The 27351-nt window shown below is 41.6% G+C and overlaps 1 protein-coding gene across 8 annotated transcripts in view; it reads right to left on the minus strand.

Annotated features, from left to right (window-relative positions):
• ARNT (aryl hydrocarbon receptor nuclear translocator) overlaps positions 1-13475 on the minus strand; it is a gene marked incomplete at its 5' end in the record, with an annotated part of 32696 nt that extends 19221 nt beyond the window's left edge. For 4 of the 8 annotated variants that reach the window (XM_084241637.1, XM_084241638.1, XM_084241636.1 and 1 more), the window contains 3 exons: positions 262-475; positions 1892-2105; positions 6844-6887. In XM_084241637.1, the coding sequence (XP_084097763.1) occupies positions 262-475; positions 1892-2105; positions 6844-6872 (457 nt within the window). Of the gene's footprint in view, positions 1-261; positions 476-1891; positions 2106-4125; positions 4171-6843; positions 6889-9885; positions 9965-13365 lie in introns of those variants that run through there. The other 4 variants (XM_084241635.1, XM_084241633.1, XM_084241632.1 and 1 more) reach the window with 3 other exon arrangements.
• Between the last annotated feature and the right edge of the window lie 13876 nt (positions 13476-27351).

The raw sequence follows: 27351 nt of genomic DNA on the forward strand, positions 1-27351 counted from the left end.
TTCAAGTCCCTGCCAGCCAGGGAGATTCCCACATGGCGTGCTGCTCCCCTCAGCAGTGTGTTTCAGTCTGTCTGCCTGTTCTGCTCCCCACTGTGTCTCTGGTGAATCCTTTCACCCTCCCGTGCCTCTGGCCTGTACCCCAGCTCTTGTATAAAAATAAATAAATCTTTAAAAGGAAAAGTAAAACACCTCATCTAGCTCAGGATAAAAAAACAAAAAGGAAAATACATCCTATTTATTTCCTATCCACATAATTCATACCTGTCAGGGCATTTTCTGAAGTAGAAAGTTGCTCACGGAGTTTGTCCACGTCATCTGGGTGTGCCTGGTCATAGAGTGTACTGCCGAACCATTCAGACTGTGGTTGGTTCAAAACCGGGGTCACTGAGTCAGAGACATATACCACCCGGCCTGTCTCACATGAGACAATAAACAGAAAGCCATCTGCTGCCTCTAAGATCAAATGTTTCAGTTCCTGCCAAGAAAAAAAATAAAAGTTAATACTGAATTCTGAAAAACCAAGTATTATTATTATTATTCATAAAAAGACGTATGGCATTACAAGTAATAGGTGTCTCTTCACAAGCAACTGCTGGCTCCTGCCTTGTCCATAGGTTTGTAACCTAAATATAATTAACTTCACTAACAAGGTAATTTATTCCAATAAATATTAACTCAATGTATCTGTGTCTCTATCCACCTATTCCTCTCAATCTCAGAACTCAGGATAGGGAGTAAATAAAAAGGCTTTTACTAACTCCCTCAGGTCTCCTTTAAGAACCTTGCTCTTAAAATATTAATATTTTCCCTCTTTTGCCTCAGGTCTAGAAATACAATCAAGTACATATCTTCCCCAGAATTTACTCAACTTTTTCGCTGTCAAATGTATACTAAGAATAGTCCTTATTAACTCATGCTTTTCTCTTGCTTTCATTTATTTCTCAATCCCACAATCTTCACTTAAACCACTGTATTAATGTTTCTCTAACATAGTGTTAATGGTAATTCTCTCATTAACATAACATTAATTAAATTAATAAATTTAGTTAACATGAGCATAATGCGAATGTTACTAATGCCCTCCTAACTACTCATTTAAGAGCCGTTTGCTGGTCTGTATCATTTGATTCAACCTCTCAGCTGAATGTGACAATGTGTCCTTCCATCCTTCAAATTTTATTTCCCCGAGCTTGTGTGGCACCATCCCCCAACTTGCGCTTCCTTTTTAAATGTCCCTTCTATGCTTCAGGTTCCCTTTGTTCATGTTTTAAATGTGAGCATTTCGAATCTTCTATCTTAAGTTCTCTAGCTACACCACACTCTTATTTTTTTATTTCTTTTTATTGTTACAGTACACCTTACTCTCTTATCAATAACACCCATGCCACCCACCATGACACAATCCCCCTCTTTACATCCCTGGACTTGCTTCATTTTTTCCCTTGGGTTTTAAGCAGAACAGAATTACAAGTAACAAACATTTTCAAGTAGGTAATCTACCAGCAACTCAATTTCAACTTCTCAAGGGTTGTCACTTCCCCCTCAAAAAAACGATCCTCTGTGCTTTTCTAGCATTTCCTTTTTTAACAGTACCACCTTCCTCTCAGGCTATGCACCTCCAACTACTGTCTTTCATACTCCAGTGGTAACTCAGTGGTATCAATCCTAACTTTCAATACTATTCACCATGCCAGTCATCTTATGCCCAAACTAATGGTCTCCCTGTTTTCACTTTCTCCAATCCATCCTTAACATGCTGCCACATCTACTAATATGTTTTTGATGACTCCCCACTGTCTAAACATTAAAATTTAACTTCTTTAACACAGTAGCTCAATATTCCATATCAGATCCCAGCCTGTCATCTGAAAGAGCTGTGCACCCCAGAGACCTGATCAGTAAGGAAAGACGGCTTGTAGGTGCCATCAGTGGACGTGTTGCCGGTTCCTCGCAAGGACTTCATGTGAGAAACTGCCATGCGTAAGATGGTGAGCTTGTCTGGTTTCCGAGCCAGGGCACTGCAGGTGGGCACCATATCCGACAGTTCCGTAATGTAGGCGGTCATCTTGTTTCGTCGGCGCCGTTCAATTTCACTGTGATTTTCCCTGCATGGAGAGAGAAGATGCCCCAACCAGGTAGGTGGTCACACTTTGCCATCAGGAGAAGGGAAACTGATAGAGATGCCAACTGAGCTGCTAAAGAAATGTGGTATTTAGATTTAGTCTCAGAACCTAGAATCAGGTTTGCCAACCTTCTCATGCAGAGCAAGCATGGAATAGAAACTAATAAGGCAGACAGAAAACAAGCAGATAACAGCAAATTCCCTCTATTTCCTGGAAATTTTACTTCCAATGTAAATTATCACTTTCTCAGAACAAAAAAATGTTTTAGGAAATGAGTCTTACAAAACAATGACTTAATTGACTTAAGATCCAGAGAGACAAATAATCTCAGACTGGCTGACTCCATTTTTACTTTGATTTTTTAAAAGACTGAAAATATAAAATGACTGATGTTTTCTAACACAATTACGTTACTCGACAGCAGATACTAAAATGGATAGTATAAGTTCTATTGGTCTATAAAATGTCTGTTCTAAGCTTCTCTTCCTAATTTGGATGATTGAGGAGTTTCATTTGTCCAACTAACGCCCAAAGTCCCACCTTCTCTACTGAGTGTGGTGCTAATGCACTGAGATCACAGAAGGTCCGATGCCATTTGCCAGGAGTATCTTATGGATCCCTAATTTGGGACAAAGTGATTTGGGAACAGAAGTGGAGTGGGGAGGAAGAGGCTTAAAGGCCTGAAACAAACATCTGGATCTCCCCGGGATAAGCAGATCACATCTCTAGTGTTGACTTCCTCAAAATCAAGACGCAGTATCAATGTTAAAAGTCGTGATCCAGCAGTTTTCAAATTGGATTTCTGAAAAGAGCAGAGTTACTCTGTCCTTACAAGGATGCCTCAAGGAGACTCAGACAACACGCTGCACTTCTGCTTTACTTGAGCAGCTTTATCTTTGTGCTTTGCTTCCACTACCAAATACTCTATTTGAACAAAAGTTCTTTGTGAAAACAAAAAGAAAACAACTAATCTGATATAGACCCCTAGTGTGTGAGAACAGCAAACGAAGGCCTAGTAGTTAATAAGTGACGTTTCAAGGGCTGCCCCCACTGGCAACCAATGCAACACTCTTACCCATATCATGCTAAGTCAGTTTTCTGAAGAGTGAAAGTGTTAGTAGGAGGCTTGAAAAGGCAGCAGAAAGAGCTTGTGGCCCAGGGACAAGAAAGGTGGGGAGGGAGAACTGCAAGTATCAGTGCTGTCAGCGCTCTCTCTCCTCCTGAGCTGTCCCACATCACAGAGACCAGGGAAAAGGAAAATTGCGCCCAGCATTTCTTCTGCAGTACGTCTACATTATTAACAACAGTCTCCTTTCCTGGTGGTAAAATGGTATCACCACATTGGTCCATTTTGGGTTACTTTGGCTGAAAAGCATGAAATTCTGCTCTCAGACTTAAAGCACCCATCTTCCCAGTATGAGATTTCTGACACTTAGCACCAGGAGATGATCTCTTAAACAGCCACAAAAAGTTGCTAAAATTTTTCTGGGAAGCCACAAAGAGTCACTCACCAAAGCAACACCAGACCATTTGTGACAAACAATCCAGGCCATGATCTACATAGGAAATAGGGGCAGGCTTTCTAGAGTGGGCGGAGTAAATGCTGAGGCAGAGACCAGGAGCTAATTGCAAACACAGATACATTTGTAAGTTTTCCGTTAAGAGTATTCTCTTACATAAAAGTACCAAGTTGCACAGCTGCATTATTTATAAAGCTTTTTATTCTGTGTAACTTAGTGCTGAGATGAGGAGGAAAAAGGAAAACTAGAAGACTAATAGCAATTTCTTAAATGCCTAAGTAAAGTTTCCTCAACACGCCCACTTTCTGATGGGGGAAGCCAAAGTTCCTGTTACATACAAATTTCTAAAAAATTCTGTCTTCCCTCTCTCGGCACAGGTAAGGAAAAACACAAAGAGAAGGGAGAAGAAAAGAGCAGGTGAGAAAAAGGATAGAAAAGGCAGCAGCAACTGCTTCATCATGCTAAAGACACTGTTCTCCTACCTGGCGAGTCTCTCTTTATCCGCAGAGCTCTGCTCATCATCCGACCTAAAAATAAAATCAGTGAACTAAGCTAAAATTAAAATAAAAAGGAAAGGAAAAGGAAAAGAAAGGAAAGGAAAGGAAAGGAAAAGAAAGGATGCAGAGAAGAGAGGAGAAAATGGAAATACGAACAGGAACCTTGCCTATAGCTCCACAAAGCCATCTGCTAGGAGGAAGAAAAAGTAACTTACGGAGCTAAAGGACAACATACAAGCAAGGTCAAAATTCTTTATGAATTACCACCATCTGAATACAGAAAGCATCTTGCCATCAATCTCTGCAGAGAGCAAGGATATACAGTTTGAACAAGCACCACACAAGGGAATACCGTTCTCACACTACTTCCCATCTGGAAAGAAAATGATATCCACATATGCTTTTCTATAATGAAAAAAATCAAAGGGTAAATCGTAAGAATGCCAAACAAGTGACCACAAATACAGTCTCCCCCCAACACACACACGCACATGCACGCACACTCAGACAAAATTATCAACCAGGTTTCACTAGGGAAACTAAGAGCTAGGTTTCTGGCACATCCCCTATCACAGATTGGATCCTGAAGTAGTTAGTTTCTATTAATTCACTTTCCCATTTTTCTGCAACAAAGGCACAACACTACTACATCCTAGTGACAACTCCCCATGCCCTGGGGACAGCTACAAAGGATTACCACTGTGTGTTTTTAGAACATGGAGATACTGTAAGAATTGGTAGCAACAGAAGAAATAAAGGAATTGGCAGACCAGTATCAGCAATCAATTCCATTTTAAATATACACATAAAGAAGTCTCAAAATATCTAAGTATGACATGTTAACAGGCTAAAAGACTGCTAGCTATTTAACAATGACAAGTACAGTTACTTAAGAATACATGGGAGGGCCTTCCTGGTGGCACAGTGGGTTGAGTAATGTGCTGTGAAGCTGTCCGTAGCCTCTGCAGCATCGGTTCGATTCCCCGCCGGCCAGGGAGCTATCCACATGGTGCGGCAGACCTCTCCTGTCTCACCTGTTGCTCCCCTCAACAGTGTCTTCAGTCTGTCTGCCTGTTCTGCTCCCCGCTCTGTCTCTGGTAGAATTCTCTCACCCTCCCGCACATCTGGCCTATACTCCAGTTCTTGTATAAATAAATAAATCTTTAAAAATATATATATAGGAAAATTTCTATAAAACTGTCAGCAGGAAGGAGCAAAATAACAGTAATGACAGAACCACATAAAAACTTGTGTATCTGAAGAAAAAGAGAACTGACTGATATTAAACAGTTTAAACTTATGTGTTCATTGGGAACTATAGTTCCTGAGCAAATTACAAATTATAACTTTTATCAAAAGCTACATTTTCAGTTTTTGAAGAGACCCTCCTAAAACTCCAAGAAGGATGTGTGGTAGACCAGCTTAACAAAGTATACCTTAAAGGACTGAAATCTCTCTTTTTTTTTTAAAGAGAGACTGATGAAATACACTGCTGAGGGGAGCAGCGGGCGCGGCAGGAGAGGTCTGTGCACCTTGTGGGACCCTCGCTGGCGGCAAGGGATTGAATCGGCGCTGCAGAGGCTGCAGGCAGCCTCGCAGACCAGCGCTCAACTGCTGCACCACCATGGGAGGCCCTAAAGGACTGAAATCTCTTATTGAAAGAAATTTAAATATCTAAAATTCCCATTACTACTACTCCCACTGCTACAGACACAATTCCTTAGCCACTCCTGTATTTCTGAGTGAAATATATGAATGCATAAACATTTACATTATGCAGGTCACATTTTCATAGCTTTTTGGAACCTTGGACAAGGGACTAAACCTGCACCGTCACGGCTATCTGATGGCCATACTTCCTGATGCCGCCTAAAGAAATATCCCCCAAATGCACATGACAAACCTCCCACTTCAGAGGTGGGTCACATTCTAAAGAATTTACAGACATGTACTCTGATAAACAAATCCTTCAAAAACCTCTGAAATCCATTCCTCTCCTATTGCCACTCTAGCCCTGGGCCTTGTGACTTTATGGCCGTCTTACCTCAACAGCCTCCTACCCATTTCACTGACTGAAAGTGTTTCTCTTTAATCGACCCTATACAGTTAATAGGGGGAAATCCTGTATTCTTTTATATGTTATCCTCTCATTCAAAGCCTCTGCTTGCATCTTGTTGCTTCAAAGTAGTTTTATATTACTCTGATATTTCTTAGCTGAATTAAAAAAAAAAACATACAATTTACTGTTTAATGTATAGAATGAACTTTCTAATAAACAGTACCTGAGAATTTGTTTAAAAAACCACAAAGTATTTTTTATCTTGACAGATAAATTAAGCAAATTTATTTCAATCAAAATTGTCTCCAACAAAAATTGTTTCCATTTTTAAAAGAATTAAAACCATTATCTGCATAGATTTTGTATGCCCCTTTAATAACAAATGCAACCAAGAGAAATCCATATTACTGTGTTTCTGTGGACATCTTGCACACACCTGTATAGCTCTCTATCGTACACATAAAACACACCATTAGTTTGAAGCCATAGTTTGAAGCCATGTTACCTAGATATAAACAATAATTATAATACTAAGTTTTACCAGCTTTCAGACCAGGACAGAGAAAAGACAGAGAAACTAAACTCTCACTGAGGTAAAATTAAAACTCAGTGAGCGTGAAGTGCAAAATGCTCTACTATGTTACCTGGCAAACCGCTCCTTATCATTAGACATCTGATCGTCATCACACCTGAAGGAGAAGAAAGAGGTTAGTCCAAACTACTGTACTTGTCGCAGCTATTTCACTTGGAAATGCAAACTAGAAAGGGATGAAAATACTCAACAAGAAAAAAAAGTCAATGGCAAAGCATCACACATCTCACACATATCTCATAGCGTCAGCGATCATGACGACAGCATCCCACAGGGCTTGTTAGGCTCTGGTGTCTCCTTCACACCTACCTGTCAGACACTGCGAACCAAAGAAGGTGATTTGGGGGGGGCACAACTGACTGCTTCTCTCGTTCAGAGATATGTTTTTGTTTTTCCTAGTTGTTTAAAAAAAAAAAAACCTAACAGAATTTATTATCTTGGCCATTTTGAAAAGTACAGTTTAAGAGTGCTAACTATGGGCCTCCCCGGTGGCGCAGCGGTTGAGCGCTGGGTTGCAAAGCTGCCCGCAGCCTCTGCAGCACCAGTTCGATCCCCGGCTGCTCCCCGGCCACCAGAGGAGGGTCCCACATGGTGCGCAGACCTCTCCTGCCGCCCACTGCTCCCCTCAGCAGTGTCCTTCGGTCCTTCTGCCTGCTCTGCAGCCCGGTCTGGCTCTGGTGAATTCTCTCACCCTCCCGCACTTCTGACTGTACCCAGTGCATGTATAAACAAAACAAACAAACAAATAAATAAATAAAATATGCCTCTATAAAAAATAAATAAATAAATAAATAAATAAAATAAGAGTGCTAACTATATTCGTATTGTTGTGCAAAAGGTCTCTAGAACCTTTTTGTCTTGCAAAACCGAAGTTCTATACCCACTGAACACCATCTCCCACCCGGACTCCACTCTCTGTCCCTCGGATGCCGACTACTTGAGATACCTCGTGTAAATAAGTGGAATCAGACAGCATGTTATCTCTTTGTGATTGGTGTATTTCACTTAGTTTGTAATATCCTTAAGACTCATCAATGTTGTAGCATGTACCAGGATTTTCTTCTTTTTAAGTTGAGTAGTATCCCATTGGATGCACACATCACAGTTTATCTGCTCATCTCTCAATGGCTATCTGGGTTGTTTCCACCTCCTGGCTACTATGAAAATGGGGCAATGAACATAAGTATGCAAGTATCTTTCTAAGAGTCTACTAATTATTTTCGCTATATTAAGTGGGGCTGCTGGATTACATGGTAATTCTAATTCTTAGCACTATGAAGCTATCCACAGCCACTGCAGCAAAAGTTCGATCCACGGCCAGGGAGCTGACCCACATGGCAGAGCAGACCTCTCCTGTCTCCCTGCTACTCCCCTCAGCAGTGTATTTCAGTCAATCTGCCTGTTCTGCTCCCCCCTCTGTCTCTGGTGAATCCTTTCACCCCCCACCCCACACACACCTCTGGCCTATACCCCAGTCTTGTATGTATAAATAAATAAAATACATCTTTAAAATACACACACACACACACACACACACACAACTTTGTAACACCTAAGTAAGTGAAGTTAAATCTGGCCACTAACATAGTAAACTATTTAATAGAGTTCCTGTACTGATTTCTCAAATATATTATTCTGCAATGCAGACACCAATTAAGCAACATTTTCAACTTTGGAAATAAAAAAAGGCAGACTGTAGTCAAGGTTATCTTCCTTTCTTGACTCACTGCTTTTCTTTCTTAAAAACAAAGCTAAGTTACTGATCTTCAGCAAGAATAAATACTGGGCCTCCCCGGTGGAGCAGTGGTTGAGCGCTGGGCTGCGAAGTTCTGCAGCGCCGGTTTGATCCCCGGCTGCTGGGCGAGGGGCCCACATGGCGCGCAGACCTCTCCTGCCGCCCGCTGCTCCCCTCAGCAGTGTACTTCGTCACTCTGCCTGCTCTGCTCTCCCCTCTGGCTCTGGTGAATTCTCTCACCCTCCCAACCCACGCTTCTGACTGTACCCAGTGCTTGTATAAATAAATAAATCTTTAAAAATAAATAAATAAATAAAACAAATCTTTAAAAAAAAAAAAAAGAATAAATACTGCCCCTCTACAAAAGAACTCCATCACTTACTAAAGGTTCATTTTTAGCACTCTGAAAGATTCAATACTCAAGGATACAAATTCCAATTTGTGATCTACAACAATCAACCGGTATCAGAGGACACAATACAGTACATGCTACCGACTCCCCAACAATTAAATCTCCCAGCAGTTACTGCCATGTGTACCCCCCCTCCCCCCGCACTGACTCAGGACAGTGTACACACGGGCCATGTACATATGTCAGTACAAGCAAGGTCTGATAAACATTTGCAGACTAGAACTTGCCCTTTGGAATGCAGTCATCACCAGGTAAAGAAATGCAGTCTTGCTTCCTTAAGGCAAAAGACCAAAAGAAAGAGACAGCAAGCCTTATCAGCGGAGTCCGGCTGCCAGCTGAACCCAGCCTTATGAGTGCGCCTAGGCTAGATCAGCAGAGGAACAACCCAGTCAACCCACAAAATTGTATAAAATAATAAATCACTGTTTCTAGGCCACACCACAGTAGATAACTGGTCGTGTAAATTCTCTTCCCTCTCCTCACTAGAGCCCCTTCCTCTACTAAGAGAATGCTTGAAATTTTTATGGGTACAACATAATATGTACATTTAGTTTTAAGATGAAGCACCGTCCTTAAATCTAAGGACAAAAATACTGTAAATCGGCCTCCCTGGTGGAGCAGGGGTTAAACACAGTGCTATCAAGCTATCGGCAGCCACTACAGCAAGAGTTCGATCCCTGGCCAGCCAGGGAGTTGACCCACAGGGCGCAGCAGACCTCTCCTGTATCCCCGCTGCTCCCCTCAGCAGTGTGTTTCAGCAGATCTCCCTGTTCTGCTCCCCCCCTCTCTCTAATGACTCCTCTCATCCTCTGCACTACTGGTCTACACCCCAGTTCTTATATGCATAAATAAATAAATCTTTAAAAAAAAATACTATAAGTCAGAAAATATAAAATCATCAACTTTGCTTTTTAATATCAGAAATCTAAAGTTTTTCAAACTCTTACCTCAAAAATTTACTGTTCCCTTCTCCATCATCATCAAAATCCAACCTGGGGAAAGCCAACAATAAATATGGTAAGCTTACTGACAATGCAGAGCACTAAGAAATTACTAATTCGCAACTCACAAGTTACCTGACACCCACCCAAATGGAAGAAAGAAAAGAGGAAGTGGATTAAGCCAAGCAAAGCTATATTACCTCTTCCTTTCTATGCCAAAGTGAGCAAAGAAACTGGGTGACTGAAAAAGAGAAAAACTTATCATTTTCCTAGGGTAGCAGTCCACCGTCACCAAAATTTTACATCATAGTATAACCTCTACAAAAAAAAAAAAAAAAAAAAGCAGGAGTCTACTCAAAATGAGTAAGAAAAATTAAATGTGAACAATTCAGGTTAATTTTTCATTTCTATAGTCTAAGTTATGTTACCAGCTTTATAATGTCATCCTTCATTCTTTATATGATCTTCCAAAACAGTGATTTAAGGCTTCAGAAGATCATTAAATAATACTTCTGTCCTTCATTCATCTAATATGTGTTGTATTCAGGATGAGGTGGAAACAAACACCTTGCCCTCACGGAACTCTTTTCCTAGACAAGTACAAATATAAAGTAAATGCGAATAGCCAAGTTCCATGTAAGGAGTCTAATCAATCTGCTACAGACATTTAGTGGAAGGAGAGGTAACTTTCACTTCAGGAAGGTTACAGTAACAAGGTAGACCAACCTCCTACCACTCCCTGTACTCCATTCAGCTAACATAATCCATGTTTCGACCATAACCCATTGATCATGCTCCCATCTCTGCTAGTATAATATAACCTGATATTATGAGCCGCTAAGTGGGTGACGTAGGAAGCATGCGTCAACCCTGAGGTGTTCATTCTTCTCCCTCCTTATAGCCCCTCATCACTTGTCAAAATCCTACCCATATAACTAATAACTCTGCTTCTAAAAATTCATTCTAAAGAAATAAATTGAAAATGAACTGAACAGAACATAACAAAAGTATCTTAAGCTCTGAGAAAGAAAGGGAGAGAGAAAGAGGTAGAGGGCGTCAACCTGATAATGCGATTGGCCTAGTAGCACTTTGCTGGTAGGCACAGGGAGGTATATACACACAACAGTGTGTGACACAGTATTCCCGAAACGTACACAGTCTTGTAAACCAATGTAAATAATAGAATTTTATTTTCAAAAAAAGACCTCAAAAATTATGTAAAAGATGTTCATTTCAGCATTACATATAGCAGTAAAATATTCAAAACAATTTGAAAGTTAAGGAATTAAATGCAGCCCCTTAAGTTAGTATGAAATTATGTTTATGCAGAATATGTAACAAAAAGAAAGATTATTATATATTAGGAGACAAGGCCAGGCTATATAAAATTATATAATTATCATTTTTAAATTTACATATAAAGAATGAAGGATGACATTAAAAAAATTCATGAGAGTTGACTTTGGGCAGAGGCACTACTGCTATTTTATTCTTTTTTCTGTCTATATTTTCCAGTCTTTCTATAACAGAATTGCACTATTCTTCTAACATATGTTCCTGATTACCAATAATAACCGTATCAGAAAATCCAGAATTAAAAAGAAAAAAAAAAAAAACTCTCTAATTTCATCACCCAGAAATCTGATAAACATCATTTTAGTTTTTTGATATTGCACATAAGTTACATTTATCTTCCTCTGATACAGTGATATACTACATACACCGTGACTTCATCTATCTTAATATACTATGAACATTTTCCTGTACATATACTTGACACTTCTAATAACCCTACAGTATCCCATTTTCAAATACAAATATTTACTCAACCAATCCCCTAATTTTGATATTGATATTATTTCTAATTGTTTGCTATTGTATATAAAACCGTAACACTGTGATTTAAAAGAGTGGATTTTAAAGCTAAATTCCTAAGGTTCATATTCTACATCTTCCACTTAGTAACCTTAGAAATTTGGGTAAATTGGGCCTCCCCTGTGGCGCAGCGGTTGAGCGCTGGGTTGCGAAGCTGCCTGCGGCCTCTGCGGCGCCAGTTTGATCCCCGGCTGCTCCCCGGCCACAGGAGGAGGGTCCCACATGGCGCGCAGACCTCTCCTGCCGCCCTCTGCTCCTCTCAGCAGTGTCCTTCGGTCCTTCTGCCTGCTCTGCTCCCCGCTCTGGCTTTGGTGAATTCTCTCACCCTCCCACGCTTCTGACTGTACCCAGTGCATGTATAAACAAAACAAACAAACAAATAAAATAAATAAAGCATGCCTCTATAAAATAAAAAAAATAAATAAATAAAAATTATAAAAAAAATTATAAAAAAAAAAAAGAAATTTGGGTAAATTATTTATTCACCACATCTCAGTAAATGAGTTAAAAAGGTGGAGATCGGGGCCTCCCCAGTAGCACAGCAGGTTGAGTGCTAAGCTGTGAAGCTGTCTGCAGCCTCTGCAGCGCGGGTTCAGTTCCCGGCCGGCCAGGGAGAAACCCCCATGGTGTGGTAGACTGCTCCGGCCTCACCCGCTGTTCCCCTCAGTAATGTCTTCAGTCCATCTTCTTGTTCTGCGCCCCTATCTCTCTGGTGAATTCTCTCACCTTCCCGCACCTCTGACCTGTACCCCAGTTCTGGTATAAATAAATAAATCTTAAAAAAAAAAAAAAAAAAGTTGAGATCTTGGAGACATAGCAAGTCTTAATGTTAACCCAGGGATCACTTTGAATTATCATGGTGGGAGGAAACTTAAAAACTAGTTATAATGTTAGATACATAAGTTTAAAAAAGGGAAATTAATACCAAAAAATGGATAAAACACTCCCCATTCTTTCAGGCCTTTCTCTAACAATTTCCTTTCTGAAGCATTTCCCAGTCTTTACCAACCAATTGTAGTATTTCCATGCTAAAATACATAGCACAGTATTTGTTTCTTCTTAGCAAATGTGACATATTCTATTTTACATTATTGTTACATATGAATGCTTCTTCCTGCCAGAATATAAAGACAAGTACTGTGTGCCTTACTTATCTCTGCATCCTACTAGCAGTCGGCACAATGTGTCACACTAACTAGGCACTGAATACTTTTGGAACTGAATGAACTCTGCATCCCAAATCAAGTACCATATCAATACTTAGAGCAGAAACATTCCTGTGTTCAGCACTTCCTAAATTCAGAAAAGTAAGAAGCTTACCAAAAAGATATTGAGAATGCACACACAAAGATTACGAAAGAGCATACAGTTTTCTCAGCAACAGTGAAATCTTTGGGTTTAGTGATAGTCCTTTATCTTGTATTTTTGGTTTAAAAAAAATACAAGAAACGCAGAGAGAGACAGCAATTCTATATAAGGAAAAATACAGGGACTAAAGAAAGCTATGTGACAGCAGCATAGTAAGGGAGAGTGAGGAAGAGCCAAGAGGGCATAGCCACTAACTACATCAGACTGATTTACAGGAGAAACGTTTGTGACACCTAAACTCACCCTGGCCGACGCTTAATAGCCCTCTGGACAATGGCTCCTCCACCTTGAATTCCAGGCCCTGGGTTCCCAGAAGCAATGGCTGAACCCAGTGATGGCACATCTGATGTCATTTCTGTCAGAGAAAAATGCAACACACTATTACAAGGCATGGTCCTTGGTTATTATTACCATCCTGGCTAGAAGGAAGGTGCAAGCCAGCAGTTTACCCTGGAGAAAGAGTAAAAATAAAAACTAAGTTCCTGCCACTTCATGGAGTTTGAAAGAGGAGTAGGACACTTGCAGCCTTCACTTTTAGAAATGTTTAACAGTAACATAGTAAGCTGAAACACACACATACCAAATTGGTTTATACATTTCACTCATGAAACAAATATTTGTAAGTTATCTGTTAATTTTATTTGGAAAATACAGAAAAATCCCAAAATAAAAAATCACCTAAATTTCAACATTAAAAAAAATGATAAAAAGTAAACTATATCTCTTCTTTACCTACCTTCTAGACCTCCCCTCTCCTTCAATATAAGCATTTACGAATTTATAGTCACACTTTCCTTTAGCTTATGCTATAAATTATATAGGTCTTTTCAAGTTGACCAACTTTTGATTTCCTGGAATAAACACACACTTGATAACCACAGTGGACTGAACAGTGTAAAAATGCTTGTTTACATAAAACCTCAGAATTTTACCTTAACTGGAAACAGGGTTTCTGGAGGTATTAGTTACAAGTGAGACGGGATTAATTACAACTGGATTAGGGTGGGGCCTAAATCCAAGAAGCTCTGTTTTTATCACAGCCAGGAGAGGGGTATTTGGACAGAGATTAGAATGATTCATCTGTAGACAGGAAAAGAGAGAGGTTTCTCCCTCAGGGACTCCAGAAGGAACCTTGTCTGCTCACATCTTCGTTTTAGACATAAAGTCTCCAGAAGTACAAGAGAATATATTTCTGTTTTCAGCCTTCCACTTTGTAGTAATTTATCATAGTCGGTCTGGTAAACTAACACAATAATGATACAAGATTCTTTTAATATACTCTGGATTTGATTTACTAATATTAGCTCCTCTTAAATGGAAAAACCTAGTGTGGTGCGAGGGTCATACAGTTAAGGAAAATTCTAAGTGCACTTTCCTTATATACAAAAAATTCAAAATGAATCAAAAACCTAAGTGTAAGAGCTAAGGGTATGACATAGAAGACACCATAGGGGAAAAGCTTCATGATATTGGCAAAATCTTGAATATATCAAAAGCATAAGAAAAATAAAAATTAGATAAATTAGATCTCATCAAATTTAGAAAATTCTGTGCATTAAAGGACACTATCAACAGTTAAAAGGCAACCCATATAATGGGATAAAATATTTGCAAATCATGTATCTGATATAGGATTAATATCCAGAATATATAAAAAACCCCTACAACTCAACAATAACCAAAAAACCAAAACCCTATTTAAAAATGAGTAAAGGGTCCCATGTACTTTGCAACTGATTGTATGTGCTTTGTCCTGCACTGGTAGAAGAATCAAAATTTGAATTTTAGGGCCTCCCCGGTGGCGCAGCGGTTGAGCGCTGGGTTGCAAAGCTGCCCGCGGCCGCTGCGGCACCAGTTCGATCCCCGGCTGCTCCCCGGCCACCGGAGGAGGGTCCCCCATGGCGCGCAGACCTCTCCTGCCGCCCGCTGCTCCCCTCAGCAGTGTACTTTGGTCCTTCTGCCTGCTCTGCTCCCCGCTCTGGCTCTGGTGAATTCTCTCACCCTCCCGCGCTTCTGACTGTACCCAGTGCTTGTATAAATAAATAAATAAATACATGTTAAAAAATAATAATAAATAAAAAAAAACAGGCCTTCTTTAAAAGAAAAAAAAGTATAAAAAAAATTTGAATTTTAAATCTGAATAAATATGGGCCTCCCTTGTGGCACAAGGGGTTAAATCTCAGCACTATGAAGCTATCCGCAGCCTCTGCAGCATAAGTTCCATTCCCAGCTGGCCAGGGAGCAACCCACATGGTGAGGCAGACCTCTCCTGACACACCCGCTGCTCCCCTCAGCAGTGTACTTCAGTCAATTTGCCTGTTATGTTCCCCACTCTTGTCTCTGGTAAATCCTCTCACCCTCCCACATCTCTGCCTGTACCCCAGCGCTTGTATGCATAAATGAATAAATCTTCAAAAAAAAATTTTTTAAAGTGTTGACGTGGATATGTGAGAATGAGAACTCTTGGGCCCCGCTGGTGGGACTGTAAAATGGTGCAGCCACCATGGAAAACAGGATAGAGATTCTTTATGCTACTGTAATTTCACATTTTTTTTTTTAAGATTTATATATTTTTATTCATACAAGCACTGGGTATCAGAAGCGTGGGAGAGTGAGAGAATTCACCAGAGCCAGAACGGGGAGCAGAGCAGGCAGAAGGACAGAAGTACACTGCTGAGGGGAGCAGTGGGGGACAGGAGAGGTCTGCGCGCCATGTGGGACCCTCCTCCGGTGGCCGGGGAGCAGCTGGGGATCGAACCAGCGCTGCAGAGGCTGCGGGCAGCTTCGCAACCCAGCGCTCAACCTCTGCGCCACCGGGAAGGCCCTGTAATTTCACTTCTAGGAATACACTCAAAAGAAGTGAAAGTTGGGTCTTGAAGAGACACTTGTACAATATCCACATTCATAGCAGCATTATTCAGAATAGCCAAGTCTACTGACAAAGAATGGATATAGATGATATGTACCCACACCCAACAGGATACTATACAGTTTTAAAAATGAAAGACACGCTACAATACAGATGAACCCTGGAGATATGCTAAATGAAATCTAAGTTACAAAAGGCCAAACACTACTATGATTCCACTTAATTAAGGTACCTAGAAATCAAATTTCTAAGACAGAGTATAGAATGGTGGTTGTCTAGGGCTAAAAGAAATGTGGATTAAGAAACTGTTTATTACAGAATTTTAGTTTTCCATGATGGTAAAAGTTTTGGAGGATTTACAACAATGTAAATGTACTACGGAACTGAACATTTTCAAATGGTTAAAATGGCAGATTTTATTTTGCCACAATAAAAAAATTAATACAAAGAAAAACGTTTGAGGAAAAACTGTATCCTTGAAATTAAAAGTATCCCCCACTGGGGCCTCCCCTGGTGGCACAGCAGTTGAGTGCTGGGCTGCGAAGCTGCTGGCAGCCTCTTCAGCGCCAGTTCGATTCCCGGGAGAGTCCCACATGGCGTGCAGACCTCTCCTGCCGCGCCTGCTGCTCCCCTCAGCAGTGTATTTTGTCAGTCTGCCTGTTCTGTTCCCCGCTCTGGCTCTGGTGAATTCTCTCACCTTCCGGTGCTTCTGACTGTACCCAGTGCTTGTATAAATAAATAAATAAACCTTAAAAAAAAAAAAGTATCCCCCATAAATGAGTGTGGAAACTAAGCTATAAAAAGTCTATATAGTGGGCCTTCCTGGTGGCGCAATGGGTTAAATACTGCACTATGAAGCAATCTGAAGCCTCTGCAACACGAGTTTGATCCATGGCCCGCCAGGGAGCAACCCACATGGCAAAGCAGACCTCTCCTGTCTCGCCCACTGCTCCCCTCAGCAGTGTATTTCAGTCAGTCTGCCTGTTCTGTTCCCCACTCGGTCTCTGGTGAATCCTTTCACCCCTCCTACCCCCACATCTCTGGCCTGTGCCCCAGCTCTTGTATGCACAAATAAATCTTAAAAAAAAAAAGTATATATAGTATACTCCTCCTTAAAGTTTATATGCATTAAGAAAAGCTGGGAAGAATTAATTTAATATTTATTGCATGTCTACCATATACCAGAGGCTGTTACAGAACCTAGAGATAAAGAGATAATTGTAACAGACAAAATCCTAACCCTTATGAATGTTACATGTTAGTAAAAGATATAAACAAAAGAAGCAATTAAAATATAAATTGAGTTAACAATATGAAATTGACATTTTATAGGTTGAAAAGGACAAATATCATTAATTTGAAATGGGTCAACCAAGCAATGTCATACAGTGATAAATGCAGAAAGATACACTGGGGAGTCCACATCAGAAGTTAAGGATAGCAATTTTATAGAGTGAGGGAATATCTCACTAAAAAGGTAACATTTAAGGAAAGATCAAAGGAGGTAAAGGAACTAACGAGGCAGGTGGTGAGAGAAATGCATTCTAGAAAAAGTAAAAACACCTGCAGGGGACAGTAAGCCTGTTAAATGTTAGAAATAATGTGAAAATCTGGAGCCTCCCCTAGTGGCGCAGCGGTTGAGCGCTGGGTTCGATCCCTAGCCACCAGCGAGGGTCCCATATGGCGTGACAGAGCTCTCCTGCCGTGCCCACTGCTCCCCCCAGCAGTGTATTTCGTCAGTCTGCCTGTTCCATTCCCCGCTCTGGCTCTGGTGAATTCTCTCACCCTCCCGCATTTCTGACTGTACCCAGTGCTTATATAAATAAATAAACAGATCTTTAAAAAAAAAAAAAGAATGTAAAAATCTTAGCTAGAATAGAATGAGCAAACATTACACAACAATTTCACCCACGATGGGTGACCACTATTAGTATTTTGATATGACTCCTTCCAGATAGTTTTCAGTATATATACCATAGGGCTCTGGGGCGGAAGGGTTACACTGTATTTATTCTGAACCTATTATTTTTTTCCACTCTTAAAAGGTATGTCTTGGTAATACAGATTTAGCTCATTCTTTTAATATTTATATAACACTTCACAGTACAAATATATATATTTGTGGTATTCAAATGATCATTATAATAAACGTTTCGCGATTATCTGTGTATCTTCATGCACTTGTACCAGTCATTCTCTACAACCAGTCAGGGAGGTTCAAAAAGTTAGGTGAAACTGGCCTTCGAAAAAGGAAATGAAAGGAAATATTTCACACAGACAAAAAGATATGAGCAAATCCTAACAGGAGGTATGAAGCAGGCCCATGTAAGCACAGTGTCTGCATCTGGGAGAAAAGGTAAGACGTAGAGTGCTATCCAGTTGTGAGAAGGCCTTAAAGGCTAAGATGAAATCTTAGATCTGATTCAACAAATAAGTGAAAGACAAAACATACCTTTTATGTCAGAGTGACAAAAAGATCACACAAATTAAATATTGATCTCAGAAATTTAAAGTTTAAATTCAGAGAAGCAGAAAGACAAATCACAAATGAAGTGACAAAGGCCTAAAGCTGTATGCTGGCAAGGTGAAATATGTAAAGGAATCTTTAAAATTTTAAACCATGCAACTGGTGAATAAGGATACAGTGTTAAATGGGGCCTCCCCGGTGGCGCAGCGGTTGAGCGCTGGGTTGCGAAGCTGCCCGCGGCCTCTGCGCACCGGTTAGATCCCCGGCTGCTCCCCGGCCACCGGAGGAGGGTCCCACATGGCGCGCAGACCTCTCCTGCCGCCCGCTGCTCCCCTCAGCAGTGTACTTCGGTCCTTCTGCCTGCTCTGCTGCCTGCTCTGCTCCCCGCTCTGGCTCTGGTGAAGTCTCTCACCCTCCCGTGCTTCTGACTGTACCCAGTGCATGTATAAACAAACAAACAGATTGCAATTGTATGGGGAATATAAAAATAAAATTTATTAATTAAAAAAAAAAACAAACAAATAAATAAATAAAGCATGCCTCTATTTAAAAAAAAAAAAAAAGGACACAGTGTTAAATGTATTTGACTTTCCTTCCTCCCCCCCCAAAAAAAATTTGAAAGGAGAAAAATAATTTTATTTTTTTTTTTTTTAAATTTTCTAGAGGCATGTCTTTATTTATTTATTTATTATTTGTTTGTTTGTTTGGTTTATACATGTACTGGGTACAGTCAGAAGCGCGGGAGGGTGAGAGAATTCACCAGAGCCAGAGCAGGGAGCAGAGCAGGCAGAAGGACCGAGGTACACTGCTGAGGGGAGCAGCGGGCGGCAGGAGAGGTCTGCGCGCCATGTGGGACCCTCCTCCGGTGGCCGGGGAGCAGCCGGGGATCGAACCGGCGCCGCAGAGGCTGCAGGCAGCTTCGCAACCCAGCGCTCAACCGCTGCGCCACCGGGGAGGCCCGAAAAAAATAATTTTATATAAGACATAAAATCACATGGATGGGAAAAATGAGAGGAAGAAAAGAGCAATCAATGATTGGAAACTGAAACTACTGCCTTAACAGGCAAAGAACTAAATTCTAAGCCGGCAAGGAAAAAAATAGAAAACCAACCCAATTTACACATTGGAATCCCCCTAAGTATTAGGAACTGGTGATTCCAGATATGGGGGGCGGGGGAGGGTAAACAGATGGGGAGAATGAGGGGAAGAGGGGATGTGAGTGAAACCTAAAAGAAGGATTGGTTCAACATGTTTCAGTGGCAGGTGGCTAATGAGACCCTCTCCCCCCTGACTTTAAGAGAGAAATTGCCCCTCTTCTTCCCTGTCCAAAGACTGAGCACCAGAAAACGTTGAAACTGAGGTTACCTTCCTGAATGCAGGAAGTTATAACCAATGAATGTATAATGGATGCTTCACTTTCCCCTTGTTGTCCTACCTCGTTCCTGCAGTCCACGTTTCCTCATCCTTGGTTTACTCTCGCCTACCAGTAAAGCATATTCTCTAGTAAAATCCCTCAGAAAAGGGCATAAGGCAGACCCTGGATGTATGAAAACATCTTTCTTCTATTTCATTAAGTGATAGTTTGCCCAGATACAGAATTCAAAGTTGGAAATTATTTTCTCTCTGTATTTTGAAGACACTGCTCCATTGTCGTCTACTTCAGCAAGGCTACTGAAAAACAAAGCCAATCTGATTCGTTTGAACTGGCCCATTTTTTTTTTTCCCTTTCTGGAAGTTTTTAGGATATTCTTTTTGTGTCTGATGCTGAAATTTCATGATAATGTACCTTGATTCTGTGTGAGTTCATTCACTGGTTTGTTCCCTTAAATTTGAAAACTTGCATCTTTTATTCTGGGACATCTTATTTAAACAGAAACAAAAAAAATTGATTAAAAGAGATAAAAATGTTCAGTACTGGAGAGAAGGAACTGAGAAAAGAGGTTAGAGAACTGCTGTTTTTATATCAAATATAAAACTATGGAAGTGTTTAAATGTGTGAATAATTTTGATTACACTAACTTTAACCATGTGTTTAAATGTTTATATTTTTATATATGTATATGTCTAAACACACATATATACACACAAACATTTTATGAACTATAAAGAACAAGAATGTGGGCCTCCCTGGTGGCCTAGGGGTTGAGCCAGCCCTATTGCTGCTGAGGCCTGAGTTTGATTCCTGGCCAGGGAGCTGACCCACACATGGCGCAGCAGACCTCTCCTGTCGCACCCTCTGCTCCCCTCAGCATTATATTTCAGTAAATCTGCCTGTTCTGCTCCCCACTCAGTCTCTGGTGAGTACCCCCCCTCCCCCACACTCCTCCCTTCCTGATATCTCTGGCCTATACCCCAGTTCTTCTATGCAAAAAAATAAATAAATAAATATAAAAATTTAAAATATTAAAAAAAAAAAAAATGATACCCAACCAGATAAATACAGAAAAGAATCCAAACACTTCTAATTGCTTAGCCCGGATAGGTGGAAAAAGTGACAGTCATAAAAGTCAAAGAGAAGTTAGGAAAGGCAGCAGATTTGAAGGAAATCTGGTGAGAGTGAGGGTGTGTGTGTATATGTATGCATGGTTAAAGATTATTCCAAGAAGCTTATGTAAAAAGACAAAAATGAAAGTTTTAGTCTCCAGTATATAAAAGACAAATGAAAGAAATGGGACACAGCAGTCACCAAATAAATGTTTAGTTGAGGCAGGAAGGTAACCAGGTGGGAGGGCAGGTAGGTAGGCATATACAGAAATAAAGGAAGGTTGACTGGCTTAGTGATTAGTTGAGATTTCTAGCCCCAGGAGTGAGAGTAGAAAAGGAGAACTATAATGAACAAGACAAAATCAACCCGCAAAAGGAACAAAGAGGGAACAGTAAGTCAGAATCAGCAAGGCCATGTCATGTCTCTGACATGAAGTTCAAGGAGACACTCACCAAAAAGGCACAATTATGGGTGTAGAAAGAACTAGAAGGACTCCCATAAAGACCCTAAAAGTTATTTAAAGAGGTGAAAAACAACACTGAAAAAAAGAATACAGAGTGTTATAGAAAAGATTTAAGGAACTGCAACACTTTCAGTCCTTTTTCAGCACCTTACACTCACCTCTCCTTCTAAGCCACCTGAGGCTGCCTGATGTAGTGTTTCACCTTCTTCATTTACAAAAGAAGACAATGCCCCATTCTCTTCCTTCTCAAAAGATACTGCACATTTCAGTGTGAAGTAACTCTAAGTCAAAATGGGTAAAGTCTCATAACTTAATTAAGAATGTTGACTGTGTAGACAGACTGCCAGCAATCAAATTGTCTCCACCCTCTATAAACTATGTGACTTCACTTATTCACTCTATGCCTTAAGTTTCCTCGTCTGTAAAACAAGGCTATTAATTCATACCTCACAGACTTTTGGTAAAGATTAAATGAGATAATACACTGAGGACTGAGATGATAAAAGCTAGCATGAAATGTTAGTTTTATAAATTAATTCACAATGTCAATGGCTTAATACAGTTCCACTTTCAAAGGTATTGTCATGTTAACAGTACACATAGATATGAACTTCCAGTGCTGAGTTTTCTAGTCATTCATTCAACAAGCATTAGCTGAACTCTAGTCCTATATACTAGGCATCCCTGCAAGCACTGGGATGCTGTGGTGAACAAGGAAAGAACATAAAGTCTAGTTACATTGTTAAAGTCATTAACTGAATTTATCCATTTAATTACAATGAGAAAGATACAAAATGAAGGAATTTATTCAAAAAGTGAGATATAGTTTCTAACACGGAATCAACAAAACCAGCAAAGTATAGCTTGGCATACAGAGGAACTTAATGTTTCTTCCTTTGTTATGTGTAAAATGATAGAAGTTATCTTGATTTCAACCCCAACATTCACTAGTGTCCATTCACTCAAGTCGTCAGGGCATATTAGCAGTGCTCTTTAAAACAGATGGTTCTACAAGCAGGACGTATCAATGGCCATGGATGATGGGCCAAGCAGAATCCAGTAAGTCTTGCATTTCAGAAGGGCCTGTAATGTCTTCTTTTGTTGTTACATAAACAGAAGTCAGTTTAACTACAGCCACAGAGACACTGGTGAACATTCACAGTAATGTCCACCTTGCACCCCTTTAAAGAACTATACCACCAAGGAATTAACATTTAAAATAAGTACTGTAAAGAGCCTAAAGAGAAAGAGAAGACATCTAGAGTCTCCAAAGACAGGGAGGCTACAAATTTTACTGGTTTTGGAATTAAATGTCCCTCAGAAGTCATGGTCTAACTAAAATCAAGTAAAAAGGGTTTAGTTTCCTTGAGTGTTGCAATTTAGTTTTTGAAAGTCAACCACCACTTGGCACTGTGGAAATCATATTGTGTCCGCCTTAAAAGAAAGTTATCCATAACAGAGAACCACAAAAGATTTCAATAAAACATCCATTAAACAACACAATATTCTCATGCTTAGTCGACTGAGTAAAGGGATAAAGCAGAAATGCCGAAATCACTATTTCAAAACAAGAAAACTAGAGTTTCAAGAAAATGCAGAAGTATCTACTTATTAATCCCTAAGAAAATATCTAAGATTCAGATTGGCACAACAGATCTAATAGGATTTTTAAAAATGCGGATTGAGATTATTTTTCAAAAATGTTAATTGAAAACAATTAGAAAGTAAACATTGGAAAGCAATTTTCATAACAGAACATAACTTTTTAAAGTATCTTGCCATCTTAATTTTATACTGCATAAATTCCAACTGCCCTGTATCCAAAAAAGTAAATAGATAAGAATTTTGTTAATTAATACTCTCAAAACTGTAATTTATAAAGATGAAAATTATGTGAAAAGAAAATGTTTTTTTTAAATGTCAGCCTTAACAATTCTACATGGCATTCCCTCTTCTGCCTTCTACTGCATTCTCCACCCACAGTAAATTGTACCTAATAGCACAAACTGAGATCCCGACAAAACAGAATGCCAGAATCAATGGAGGAAAAACCTACACACTCCTACAAACTCATCTGTCGCTGGTCTGAAGAGTGACCAGTCTTACTTTACACTCACACATATCACTTAAAAAGGTTTCCTCAATGGGGCCTCCCCGGTGGCGCAGTGGTTGAGCGCTGGGTTGCGAAGCTGCCTGCAGCCTCTGCAGCCGGTTCGATCCCCGGCTGCTCCCCGGCCACCAGAGGAGGGTCCCACATGGCGCGCAGACCTCTCCTGCCGCCCGCTGCTCCCCTCAGCAGTGTACTTCGGTCCTTCTGCCTGCTCTGCTCCCCGCTCTGGCTCTGGTGAATTCTCTCACCCTCCCGCGCTTCTGACTGTACCCAGTGCATGTATAAACCAAACAAACAAACAAATAATAAATAAATAAATAAGACATGCCTCTAGAAAATTAAAAAAAAAAAAAAAAAAAGGTTTCCTCAAAACTCAGTATTCCATAGGCAAGAAAAATCTAGCCTAAGATTTCATAAACTGCCTTAGCCACCCACTTCTACCTGCCAATGGGAAGTAGAATTAGTGATAAAGACTACAAAGAATTACCAACTCATGGGAAGGGGGGGGGCATAAACACATTAGAAAACTACTTCAAAACAACTCAGAGAGCAGAGTATAAACCAAATCTTTTTTTTTAAGATATATTTGTTTATTTATACAAGAACTGGGGTACAGGCCAGATGTGCGGGAGGGTGAGAAGATTCACCAGAGACAGAGCGGGGAACAGAACAGGCAGACTGACGAAATACACTGCTGAGGGGAGCAGCGGTGCAACAGAAGAGGTCTGCCACGCCATGTGGGACACTCCACAGCAAACCAGCGCTGCAGAGGCTGCAGGACAGCTTCACAGCTGCGTTCAACTGCCTGTGCCACCAGGGAGGCCCTATAAACCAAATCTTACTCTTCTTTTGACCCAGCAGCATGTTAAGACATAGTGAAGAGTGCAAAAGAACCAAACTCCCTCAAAGACACTGAGGAGCCACCAACTCTTTGTATCATATTCTACATCAATTAACATGATCATCAAGCTTTGTTATTAACTCTAAGGATTAACTTAAATAAAGATTGAAGAGGGGCCTCCTCGGTGGTGCAGCGGTTGAGCGCTGGGCTGCGAAGCTGCCCTCAGCCTCTGCAGCACCAGTTTGATCCCTGGCCGCTGGGCGAGGGTCCCACATGGGGCGCAGACCTCTCCTGCCACCCGCTGCTCCCCTCAGCAGTGTATTTCATGAGTGTCAGTCTGCCTTTTCTGCCCTCCACTCTGGCTCTGGTGAATTCTCTCACCCTCCTGGGCCTCTGACTGTACCCAGTGCTTGTATAAATAAATAAATAAATCTTAAAAAAAAAAAAAGATTAAAGAGAAGAGTTAAATTATTACCAAAATCCTCTACAGACATATGTGAAGAAGGAACTAACAAGAACCATGCGAACATCTAAGGGCAGCAAAAAAAAACAGCAGAAAAATCTCAAGGAAAGTATGATGTCTTCAGTCCCTAAAATGGCTCTAAGGAATGAAGGTCTGACCATGCAACAAAAAATTGTGACCCCAAAACGATTTACTTTCTTTTCACTGAGTATAGTTTCAGCCTGTCCCTCCATTTATGGTTCTCATTTCCCAAAATGCCCAGGCTGCAGCAGTTCACAATGTATCTATGTGCTCTTCCTTTTGATATAAAGCAGCAAAAGGAGAAATGAAAGGAAGAAAATTAATTTTTTAATTTAATTACTACGTGGTGATCATGGCTTCAATAACTCAGAAGAGGGCCTCCCTGGTGGCACAGCGGTTGAGCGCTGGGTTGCGAAGCTGCCTGTGGCCTCTGCGGCGCCGGTTCGATCCCCGGCTGCTCCCCAGCCACCGGAGGACGGTCCCCCATGGCGCGCAGACCTCTCCTGCTGCCCGCTGCTCCCCTCAGCAGTGTCCTTCGGTCCTTCTGCCTGCTCTGCTCCCCGCTCTGGCTCTGGTGAATTCTCTCACCCTCCCGCGCTTCTGACTGTACCCAGTGCTTGTATAAACAAAACAAAACAAACAAACAAATAAATAAAACATGCCTCTATAAAAAAAAATTAAAAAAAAAAAACTCAGAAGAGATGAAAGAATTTCAAATCATCAAAAAAGAAATCTAACAATTGCAGAAGCAGGTCACCAAAGGACAATAAACAAAATCAACTGTTTCATTAACAAGGATTTTGCACAAATGCTATTTTATGCTTAATAACTTAATATTGATCAGCTAATGAAAATGTGGCCAAGAGATTGTCATTCTGGTTATTTACTGTTACTTAAAAAAACAAAACAGAATAAAGCAACCGCACCCATACTACTGGAAAAAAACTTCTTAATTTGTTTACCCAGGCAATCTCTTACTAAGAGAAATGCTTTGCAACGGATTAGGGGTCTGTAAGTATTTTGCAGTGTGTTATCAGTCTCAAATCAGTTTATTTTCTCCTTAGTGAACAGACTATTTCACTACAAAGTCAGGCTTGCCATAATAACAGCATCTTTCCCATCGTATTCCCTCACTCACCACTTCCTGCAATGCAATTACAGTCATCACTTCTAATACTTTTACCTCTAAAACATTTTTTGAGATTTTTAAATATTGATAAGTGACGAATTAATCATTTCTTTAAATAGTTTTATTCCCAGAAACGGGGAAGAAAAGACGGTAGATTTCAGGGATTCAACTGTAATAGCAAAACCTGGGTATTGCAAAATAATATTGTCTTTCAGAGTCACGCAACAACCCATTTTAAATCTCAGCGTGGGGACATACGTGAATCCCTCTCACAGCTTTATTTGGAAGAAATTCACACACACACACACACACTCACCTTTTTTTAAGAATACGGATTTGGGATTTAAGAATACGGGAAAGGATTTTATCTTTCAAGAAATGCCCAGGGTTTGCAAAGCAAACTAGGGCCCCTGGAATGAAACATTTCCTCGGGGAGCAACTGCAACCCCGTGGAGAGGCGCTGGCACCGGGAATCTGAGACCTACTCTGTCCACGCCTGTGACCCCCCCATCGGCCTGGCTAGATTTTGGGGGGAAACGTCAAGCTGCCCCCTTTAAAGAGACGTTCCTCGAGAAATGGTGTGAAACGAGACTTTCCTGAAGCGGCGAGAACGGCCTCCACGCGCACCTAACAAGCCCAAAACCCGGGGCTCTGGAGCTCGCGGAGGCGAACCCCGACCCCCGCGCCCCCGGCCCCCAGGACACGCCGCCGCTCGGGCTCGCGCGCGGGCCGGGGCGCCCCGGGCTGTCCGGCTTCACGTGAAGTGTAAAGACTAGAGCTTCGGAAGGAAAGTTCCAGCCAACAGCGGCGCGGTCCGGCGTCCACGGACCAACGACTTTCAGAGTGAAACGAGCCGCTCCGTGGGCGCTCGCCGGGCCCCGCCGCCGCGGCCGGGGGTGGGGGGGGCTGCGCGCCCCCCGCGCCCCGCGCCCCGCAGCCCACGGGGCCGCGCCTCCCGCAAGCCCCGCCCCTCCCCCACCGCCCCGGCCTCGCGTCAGGCCCGGCGCCCCCAGCCCGAGCGCGGCCCCCCGGCCCCCGGTCTCCTCAGCTGCCAACCTCCTCGGCCCCTCCCCCTCAGAGGCGCCCCGTCCCCCGTCTCCTCACCCGGGGTAGCAGTAGACGCCGCCATGGCCGTAGGTGCCACCGCCGTCGCGCCACCCCCCAGTGGGAGGAGCCGCCGCCACCGGACCGGGGGGAGGGGGAGGGGAGGGCCACTCCCCAGACGCGGCGCCGGCCGCCGCCACCGCTACCGCGAAATCCAAGATGGCGGCCGCAGCAACCCCCTCCGTACCCAGAGCCGTCGACGGGCAGGCCACGCCCCTGTGGGCGGGGTCACACCACGGCCCGCCTCCGGGAGGAAACGGGCCAATCGAGACCCCGA

The sequence above is a fragment of the Talpa europaea genome (genome assembly GCF_964194135.1).
Source record: "Talpa europaea genome assembly, chromosome: 9".
NCBI lineage: Eukaryota > Metazoa > Chordata > Mammalia > Eulipotyphla > Talpidae > Talpa > Talpa europaea.